This window comes from Hippoglossus stenolepis, chromosome 15 (assembly GCF_022539355.2).
Source record: "Hippoglossus stenolepis isolate QCI-W04-F060 chromosome 15, HSTE1.2, whole genome shotgun sequence".
Lineage (NCBI taxonomy): Eukaryota > Metazoa > Chordata > Actinopteri > Pleuronectiformes > Pleuronectidae > Hippoglossus > Hippoglossus stenolepis.
In genome coordinates this window covers 4,062,053-4,072,617 of record NC_061497.1, presented here as the reverse complement: position 1 = coordinate 4,072,617, position 10,565 = coordinate 4,062,053, and the positions used below count along the sequence as shown (strand labels likewise).

At 42.1% G+C, this 10,565-nt stretch overlaps 2 protein-coding genes across 4 annotated transcripts in view; one reads left to right on the top strand and one right to left on the bottom strand.

The window, feature by feature from the left end:
- The window catches only part of b3gat1b (beta-1,3-glucuronyltransferase 1 (glucuronosyltransferase P) b), an 89,227-nt gene that overhangs the window by 20,087 nt on the left and 58,575 nt on the right, over positions 1 to 10,565 (bottom strand). The window lies entirely within an intron of this gene.
- On the top strand, positions 976 to 7,108 carry LOC124851119 (mis18-binding protein 1-like). The gene is given in 16 exon segments (XM_047343520.1): positions 976 to 1,183; positions 1,185 to 1,882; positions 1,971 to 2,105; positions 2,347 to 2,645; positions 2,869 to 2,942; positions 3,027 to 3,148; positions 3,295 to 3,370; positions 3,482 to 3,588; positions 3,768 to 3,934; positions 4,048 to 4,117; positions 4,204 to 4,939; positions 5,030 to 5,208; positions 5,804 to 5,943; positions 6,049 to 6,191; positions 6,274 to 6,348; positions 6,619 to 7,108. Coding segments are annotated over 16 exon segments (3,087 nt in total). The 5' UTR covers positions 976 to 1,124; the 3' UTR covers positions 6,626 to 7,108.

The window sequence follows — 10,565 nt, the reverse complement described above, 5'->3', positions numbered from 1 at the left end:
CTACTGATCGGTGTGAAGATGGCTGTTTGTAACATTTATCCGATTATTAAATTGTAAAGCTTCATCGAGCCTACTGAAGTGTATCAGTGCATTTATGTCGATGATGGCATCCACTATACTGGCAACAAGAAGTATGCTTTGTTTTAACTAACTCGTTAGTTACATAAAAATGTTCACAGTGTGTTGTGCGATTTAATGTTGGTTGTGACAAGCGAAATTGAGCAAGGTCGACCGTCATTCAAATGACCTTGGGAAGTGGCGTTTATGCGATGCATATGCAGCATTTTACAATGCCGTCAAAAATGTGATCGAGTCATTGACGTAGTCAGGTGCTGACATTTCCTCGACGTGTAAGCGTTGGTCGGCGAAGATATCGCCCGCTAAAGGACGATATTATTATGCTCAGTGTGCATTTGTCCTATCACGTGGCAACTTACATCATCGTGAATACCTAGTCTATTTGAACAACTCCATGTGTCAATATTCGGGCCCGTCAGTGCTACAACGTAGCCCTAGTTTAAATTTGAAGCGCCAAATCATAACAAAACTTCAGTGTGAGACCTTAAAAACTTTAACAATATGTAAAACACTTCTTTAAAGTAAAAGTTTTACGTTCAACTTGTTACTAGCATATACGTGTTATCAACAGGATCAGGATGTACATAAAGTGTCAAAAGTAAAAGTACTCATAATTTATACATTTATTTTCGGATTATTTGTGTTTATTTTGTTAACATTTATTAATTTGACTTATTAGCTGTTTCTATTGTTTTGTGTTTTAAATGTAATTTTCTTTTTTCAACAATAATAATAACATATTTACATATGTTATTATTATTGTTGTTTGATATTGAAAAGTGTGTCGAAATAAATAAATATTACAAGAAGTGTATTTGTAGAGCAAATTTCAACCACACGTCCTTTTCATAAAATAAAAGAGGCAAAAAAAACTAAATAAGAACCTTGTTCACATCGGCGGAAATGACGTGCGTCACAGGATCTTAGCCAAAAGCGGCAGTGGAGAGGAAATTTGAAATCTCGGGGGCTAGTAGCTAGCAGCTAGCAGTTAGCAGTTAGCATACGTGCCGGATGTGTACAAATCTGTAAACTCGTTGTCGGACGCAATGGCTTCATTTCATCATTTACTACAACACAAAACGCCGCGGTTTGAATCTCCCGCAAAGTTTTGCCAAACTAAAATCTAAAGTTCAGAGAGAAGCGATGTACGCGACGGAGCCTCCGTGTAACGTCAGAGAGAAACATGGAGGAGAGTTCAGCCGAGAGGAGAACTTCCGCCTGGCCGAGGAGCTCAAGGAGAACCACACTCATGGCTTCTACCGCAGTGAAGTCCAAGCTCTGACCCTGTCGCCCATTTCCACTCCTCAGAAAAACTTTGGCTACTCGTTTTCAAACGACGGAATCCCTCCTGTGGCCGAAACGGGACACGCCTTTATGTTTAGAAACGAACACACGCCGACAAAGAGAGGTTTCCTGGAGTCCACAGCGGTGTCTCACTCCCTGACCCGGGGTCCCAGAGACCCACCTCAGATCTCAGACGGTTTCACGGTGTCCAGCAGGACTCCAGCAAAGACTCAGCCTGTAGAGGACCACTGTGTGAGGGGTGTGTATGAGGAGGACCCCCGCCGCAGTTTCATGTCCCCTGCCAAAATGTTATCCCCCCAGGGGAAGAGGCTCAGGAAGAGAAAGTGGGAGCAGCAGGAGTTCAACAAGGTCAGCAGCAGAAAGGAGGTCGGTGCTGCTGTAAGGAGTCAGACAGACACTCGCAGGGAGGATGAGGGGGATGTCAGAGGTTTCCCTGCTGAGGTGAACCAGGGGACTCGTGCCCCCTTGTTCCCAACGCCGAGATCCATGGCCATGAAACGTGAGATATCGATGCTGCTTTTTCTTGTGTCAATTGTTAAGGGAAGAACAATGAATGATGTCTCTTATGGTTTTGCTCCATTGATCAGGTGCCTGTGTTGTTATGATGGAAAAATATCCTCCGATGTCACCGGCCAAGCTGTTTGCCTACATGAAGGAGAGGGAAAACAAAAGGGAGCATCGGAAGGTTCATAAAGTCAGCAGCAGCACCAGGGAACTCTTCAGTGAGTGTATTATAAACGCGAATGACACTCAGTTGAGTGCATTCCTCCACCAAGGCCCAACATTCCCCTTATGAAACCAATATAAAATCACGTTTTTGTGTAATCTTGTTAACGAACAGACGAAAACACAACCTCCTTGGTGGAGGTAATAAAAGCATAATGTTTCTTTTTACGTATGTTAGTCATAGTTCTTCACATAGCTTTGTTTATATTTATATATTTGTTTCTTTTTTTTCTATAGGTACTAATTTCTATCAGGCCGGAGACTCTCCTCTCCACGCATCTCACAATATGGATGAAATTGAGGACACTGGCTTCACAAGGGTTCCAGAAAGTACAGTTCCTGACAGCTGCTCCAGAGATGAGTCAGCTGACAGCCAATCAGATCCCACGGAGGATGTCCCGATCCCTGCCGCTACGCCACAGCCGGTTTTGCTTGAAGACCCACTCGTACTTAATTCGCCAAAGATCTTCATCCCTAAGAAAAACCAGGCTGTATTCAAGTGCAACAAATGGCCCCAGCGCACACAATTCCCAAATGTGAGTAGAGACTTGTCTACAGATGCAAACAATCCTAACGTAGGTTTGAACACAGTCTTATGTTGTAGAACATGAAAAATCTGATGACTCTACACTTTTGTGTATGCAGGCACCTTTTAGATTTTATTGTTAGATGACGTGTGCAATGGAAATAAACTGAAGTGTGTCTTCTCTCGAGAAGTTTTTACTCTGCTGATGAGGCTTGTGTTTTCCTCTTTTGCAGGAGAGTGTCATTTATCTTAAGAAATGGTTCTTGAGGAATAGTCAAAAGGGCCTGTTTCTTGATGGAATCCACACGTAAGTGTTTACATCATGAGACATTACAATTAACTATTTCTTAAATAGCTTTTATGGTTCATCTTGTTTTTCTTTCCCGCACAGCAAGGACAACGTGCCATGGAACAGTAACATCATTGTCGACAGGGTTTCTAATTCTGTGGTGAAGACTGTCTCTGGTAGGGTTTACGTTTTGGTTGGCAAGATGAACTTCACTGTCAACTCGGGTAAGTCATTTTCACTGTGGGAGAAAGAAGTGAAACATACATTAAGCATGAAACCTGCGTATATATCTATGCAGCTTTTATTTAAAGTATTGCATTGATGTTTGCTTCATATTATTTTTCTTTTATCTTTCACTTTTTGGCTGCAGGGTTTCCCAAATGGTTTATGAAGAAGTTTGTTAGTGGTTTCCCTCCAAACTGGAAATCGCTTTATGAGAAGTCTGAGTAAGAAAACCTATTTCATTCCAAGACAACCGGTATACCATGATGGTTTTATTTCTGCTGAGTAAAATAATCCTTTAGGATTAAATGACATTTTGAAATTTTGTTTTGCAGAGAAGCGGAGAGGACCAGTGAAGGGAAATCCATCATAGCCAATACAAAATCCACGGCATCCTTCAATCAGTCTGCGAAGCGGAACAGACAAAAGAATTTCCAGACGCGTGAGTACAAGAGAAACACTTGAGCTAACAGCCCAGTAAACAAGAGCAACAGGTCCTCGTATCCACAAGTCTTCAGTCATTCACTGGGCAGAGGGATTTGTAAAATAACTCTTATTTTCCCCAGTTTTAATCCGGTCAGACATGTTAAAGTAATTTTTCTATTTTCCCCTGTTTTCCAGCTGAATCCTGTCCTCCTGCCATCTCCTCTTCCTCTTCTACCAGAACATCTCAAAGTGGTCGGGTGATAAGGTCACCTCTGGAGTATTGGAGAGGAGGAAGAGTCATTCTGGATGCACACATGAATGTTACCATTCATGAATGTTATGATACCTCCATCTGCCTCCCTGTAAGCACCTCAAGTTGAGCCCACATGGGTTACATGATAATCCAGCATGTATTTTTTTTTATTGGTAAGGACCAGTTGTTATGGTGACAATGTTTAATTCCTGTATCTCACAGGAGGTCACTACAACAGTTTCTGCGAGGAAGTCACAGACGCCTGCCCGTGTGTTCCTGCCCTGCACTGAAGGTAAAGATAAGTGATATGATGTGGCTGTAGCAATGTGAGATAACTTATGAGTTGCAGGCAAACAAGCTGTTGTCTGTGTGTTCCAGGTGATAAAAATCAAAGTGAAACATCCTGCGACGAAGAGGCACCGGCACCAGCGAGGAAGGTCAAGGCTCCGCTCCGCAAAAGCAAACGAGCCAAGAAACCCAGTAATCCAGCTGAACCTTCTGTGGAGGCAAGAAGCAATCCTGAGGGGTGGACTGGCAGAACAAGGTCTCAAAGCAGGAGTCCACCCACGGACAAACCGGTGTACGTGGATACTGTCCCTCAAAAGCAAAACAAGCCTGAAAAGGCTGCAACACAGAGGCCGAAAAAACAGACACGTGAGACCAGCAGGCCGTCAGAGAGGAGGCGCAAACGGACTCTTGCATCATCCCCCGAATCTCCCACTGTTCATGAAGAAACATCCCAGCCACAGTTATCGGGTGACGACTTTTCTACTAAGAGAAAGAAGGAGGGGAAAGGAGTGTACGTGAAGAGTGGAAGTAAAGGTCGCAACAAGTCGCAGCCAAGCCGAGGGTCTCAGTCGCTTCAGTCTTCAGAGTCTTCTGAGGAGAGCGGAGAGGAATGGAGGAAGAGAGGAACTGCAACAAAAAATTCCAAAACAGCACAAACAAAACCTAAACAGAGCAAATGCACCAAAATCTCACCACCCACAAAGCCGATGCCCAAGCCGACGCATTCCAGCAGGACGCACAAGAGGAACAAAGGCAGCACAGTCGTTCCTCCACCAGAGCAAAATGAAGATGAGTGGACTGAGGCAGAGCTCATGAAGCTGCAAGAGTATGTATTTTTTTTCCTCTGTGCAGCATTAGTGAAACACATATCTGAATCATAATCTCATGTATTTGTATGCATTTTTTTTCCCCCCAGGGCCGTGTCCTACTATCCTAAGCACATGTCCGGTTACTGGGCAAAGGTGGCAAAGATGGTAGGAGCACGTTCTGCAGAGGAGTGTCACAGCCAGCACACGTCCCAGGGAACATCACAGACGCCCGCCAAGAAAGACAAGAAACCCAGGAAGGGAAAAGTGGAAGCGCCAAAAGATCCAGGTAGAGAAATGTCCCTGTTTGGGGTTTATGTTGTGCAGCCTTTTGTTGGTAAAGGAGACAAATTAGCAGTAACAATACAGCATTATATTGAACAAGTTCATACTTTAATGTATCTGTCTCCTATAAACTGAGTATGAATATATATATAATGTGTATATATAAGTTTTTAAATTATATTTATAATTTGTATTATATAAAGTTTTATAATATTTATTTCATTCATCAATTAATTTTTTATTGTCTCAATTAATCAATTCATTTTTTGGTTCCACAAAATGTCACAAAGTTGATTTGTGGGTTTTTAAAAATATTTTTTGTTTTGTAAAATATCAGAAAGTTGTTTTGGTTTGTTTTATTTTTTGCCATCAGTTCACTGAAGTTGATGATGTTGTCAAATGTTGTGTTCTGTCAGTTTATTTCCTGAAACAAATAACCAATGATTAAAACAGAAGCCTGAGAAAAATAACTATGTAGTGAGAAGGAATGAAGTTACAACTAATCTTAACTTTTTATATTTAAACCTGGAAATAAAAAATTATCTGAATGTTTTTGTGAGGACATGTAGACTTTTAACAAGCCATTCTTCTGCGTCCAGTTACAGACTGTCCCATAATTTCTGCTCGAGTTGGAACCTTAAGGAGAAAGCAGCAGGTGCGTCAGTTCCTGGAGGCCATGCCCAGAGAGGACGTAGAGGACGTTTTCAGCTCCACATACATGCAGAACAAACGCTTTGAGGTTCGTCTCTTCACGTGATGCCAGGAGGGAGTCTCCATCTCATGATTAATGACACTGTACAGAATGTAGGACTTCTTGTTCTCATGTGTCCGTCTCTGTGCACAGATCCCCTCTATGTGTCAGAGTGAGGACCACGAGTTCACAATGTCGGATTTGGAGCCCCTGACCCCCATGTCAAGGGTTTACCCTGAAGTGAAAACCCCTCAGTGTCTGCACATCACACCTGGCATGATGGGCTCTCCAGACAAGTGAATAATCTGACTACGGCATGCTAGTAGTTTGTAAAAGTTGATCAATATAACTAAACTTGTAATATTCTTGATTTTGAAGGGACAATGACGACAAATACGTTTATCAGCTCCAGAAGAGGATGAAGAAAAATCAGTTCAATGTCTGCATGGAAATGTTAGAAATTGAATCCATATACCTTACACTGACGGGAGGCCAAAATAATAGAAACATATTACAATTCAAAAGCAATGGCCCTTCAGCAAATACCTGTTTGTAGCTCTTGTATGGATTTTGACCGGTCGAGGTTTTTAACTTGTATCTATCTTATCACCATTTTCAGAAATTAGAACACATTCCAGAGGCTTTAATTGAAAGCATTTACTTCTCTATGGAAACACAAGTCTTGTTGCTTAAAATAATTTCTTCCTTTTCTTTTTTCACCAGAAAATGACACCTTTGTCGTTTGGGAGATGTTTCCAGGAAACAACGTGGGTCCTTCTGACAGCGGTGAGGAAGAGGACTTTTATTTCTCAGACAGCAACTGATCGGAGTCGGAACTGATGCATCATAAAAAATCTGACCAGTGGATCAAATGTGAACAATAAAAACAGTTCCAGTTTCGCTCTTCTGTCTTTCACATGAAACAAGTGGCGGGATTAATGTTTCTCTTTAAACATGGAAACTCTTTACACTGTAAATATGTTGTTTAACGTCTGAGCACCAACAGTCAGTTTGTAATTATCCCTTTTAATAAACATTCTTTAATTTGAGAAGAAAACAATAGTTTGTAAGTGGTTCACAACCTTTTCAGCTTGTGACCTCAAACAAAAACATGGATTACTGTTAAAATATGAAAGACTTTTAAATAACTGAAGAATTTGTTGTATTTCACAAAAAATCTGAAATATGACTGAATAAACATTTGTGCAACATGTGTATTTTTCTTCTCTCGTTTCTCCATCACTTTGTAACCTCTGGATGATCCATTTGTCTTAATGCTCCCAGAGCTGTGTTACTGCAGTTAGTGGATTCACACTTTAGCCCAAATCTCTGGACAACATATAGAACTTGCTGCTGCCAGATGCCTAATACAGATAGTTGTGATGATAAAAACGTGTGCAGTGGTCTTAGAGATTTGTTGAACCCATCTGTCATGATGCCGGGAGGATGAGCAGGGTCTTTCCTGCATCTTCTACCATGGTTGTTGCACGTTTAGAGCGGGGGTCCGCGGAGGTACTGCAGGGGGGTCGCGGAATTTTGGGTTGATTAGACAATTTTTTATTAGGGCCCGAGCACCTCCGGTGGGAGGCCCTATTGTATTTCGAAGGATTTGTATTTCCCTTTTGGGGCTTTTTCAGGGCCTAGACATGCTCAAATTGTTACCAAAGTTTGCAGGGAATTCAAAACCCCAAAAAGTAATTGTATTCTGGAGTAATTTGAAATGGGTGTGGAAAAATGGCTCAACAGCGCCATCTAAGGAAAAGCCCTTCAGTTAGCTTTCACCGATCTTCACAAAAATCATAGCCCAGGTGTATCATGACCAGACAAACAAAAAAGGTCGGAGGTGCAATTGGAAAAAAGCAACAGGAAGCCCGCCATTTTGACTTTAGTGGCCATTTTCCACATTTTTACTTTGATGTACTTGTCCCAGGGCTTTCATCAGATCAACTTCATATGGAGATGCGTGTCATCACAACAAGATGGAGATGAAAACTACCTCAAAGATCGATTTTTCACACGGTGTGACCGTGGCGTGGCGTCAAAGTTTGATGACACGCCATCCAAACACGAGGTTCTACATCTTGGACATACGTGGTCCAATCGAGTCCAAACTAGACATGTAAGACAAGAGTCCCGGCCTGATGACATCTATACAGAAATTATGACTTCAAATCACAGCACCCCCTGGTGAAAACAGGAAGTGACATGTTTTATACTTTGATGAACTGCTCCTGGCTGCTTTACAATATACAGCTCAGTCAAGTCACTGGACCATGGTCAGAATTGTGACATTTCCTCAAACCGTGTAAACATTGAGGTGCAGCGAAGGTTCATTCTTCGCCAAAGGAGATGATGTCATAACTCCAGTGTGCATTGTCCTATCACTACCAAACTTCTGTCTCATGATCAGAGTCCAAGCCTGAACAGCTCTATGTGTCAATATTTCCTCAGTGTCATAAACAAATAAATAACAGCACAGTTCTGAAACAAACATCACTGCTGACTGTGGGTTTCCAGAGGACTCTAAAGGAAATTAAAAAGTTAATATACCAACAAAAACTTATTTAAAAAAATAATTTGTTAATAATCAAACTTAAACATCTGAACAGTAACACCAGAATATCAGATTTAACATCAGAAAAGCAAAGTGTTAAAAAAAGGCTGATTCGCCATGAAACAGGAAGTACTTTGTAAATCCACCCTGCAGTATCCAACCGGCTCCAAACTACTGACCTATGATCACAATCCTAACCTGAACAGCTCCATATATTAATATTAGTTCAGGGTCATAGCGCCACCTACTGATCAGTGTGGTAATTAAGTTGTTATAACATTGTCCAATTGACACAAAATTGCTCACGCTACATCAGAGCCCCTACTTGAACAGATATAGTCTGTAGGTAATAATAGTGATGGCACCACCTACTGGCAACAGGAAGTAAGCTTTGTTTTACAACTATCATTCGATTTACATAAAATGTTCAGTGTGATGTGCAATTGATAGCGTGGACCGTAATGAGCAATTAGCAGGCAAGGATTGACATCGCGTGACGGACGCAGGAAGTGAAGAGTTTGTCCTTGCTGCAGTGCGCAAAACGCATTGCAACGCGGAGACGTGCGCTTGGTCATTGATCGCTCTCTCCACTAACCGCAACAGGCTTGAAAATGCGTGTGCTCGGGCCCGTCAGTGCTACAACGTAGCCCTAGTTAGGGCCCGAGCACCGAAGGTGAGAGGCCCTATTGAAATTGAAAGGATTATTAGGGCCCGAGCACCGAATGGTGAGAGGCCCTATTGAAATTGAAAGGATTATTAGGGCCCGAGCACCGAAGGTGAGAGGCCCTATTGAAATTGAAAGGATTATTCTTATTATTATTATTATTATTAGGGCCCGAGCACCGAATGGTGAGAGGCCCTATTGAAATTGAAAGGATTATTAGGGCCCGAGCACCGAAGGTGAGAGGCCCTATTGAAATTGAAAGGATTATTGTGACTAAAGTGATTTGGCTTTTTGAGGGCTTTAACATGCTGAACTTCTTACCAAACTTTGCACAAAATTAGAAAGTGGTGAAAATTTACGTATTCTGGAAGTAATTTAAGGCTGGGCGTGGCAAAATGGCTCAACAGCGCCCCCTGGAACACAGCCCCTAGGTTTCCCTTTGACCGATCTTCACAAAAATCGTAGCCCAGGTGTATCGTGACCAATCATGAAAAAAGTCTCCAAGGAGCATTATGAAAAATGCAACAGGAAGTCCGCCATTTGGTTTTAGTGGCCATTTTGGCCATATTCCACATTTTTGCTGATGTACTTGTCCCAGGGCTTTTATCTGATCAACTTCTAATTGATGAATATCATCACAGCAAGACGGAGATCCAAACTAACTCAAGAAAAATTTTTCGTCACTGCGGTGTGACCCGTGGCGTGGCGTCAAAATTTGATTACACGCCATCAAAACAGGAGTTCTGTATCTCGGACATCATTAGTCCAATCAAGTCAAACTAGACCGTAAGACAAAAGTCCCGGCCTGGTGAGCATCTACACAGAAATCATGACTTAAAATCACAGCGCCCCCTGGTATGTAACCCAGGAAATGTCTTGTTTTTGGAACCTCTTACCACGTGAGTATTCCTCCTCACCCACTGCCCGAAGCCACGTCAAACCTGTGTCAAATGGGTCTCAAGACATTGATAATGAGGCATAAGATTACCCTTGGCTTTCGTCCAAGCGCCATAATAGTGGCGTGGCGTCAAAGTTCATCACCTGCAAGTGACACGAAATTACTATAACTTCGGTGTTGGAGAGTTCAAACTCCCTCAAACTACATTTGTGTAGCAACAGCCCCCTGCAGACATTCAGATGGTTTTAAGGAAATGGGCGTGGCATAATAACTGACTAGCGCCCCCTACAGTGCAGCCCGGCACTACGATTAGCCCGACATGTACAAAAATCGACAGGGACATGTGTCTTTTTCCACTAACAAACAAATAAGTCACTTAGGATAGATGTGCTCGACCAAACAGGAAGCCCGCCATTTTGACTTTAGTGGCCATTTTTGGCCATATTCCACATTTATACTTTGATATACTTGTCCCAGGGCTTTTTTCTGATGGAAGCTTCAAATTGGAATGAGTGTCATCACAACAAGGCGGAGATCAAACTAACTCAGATCGA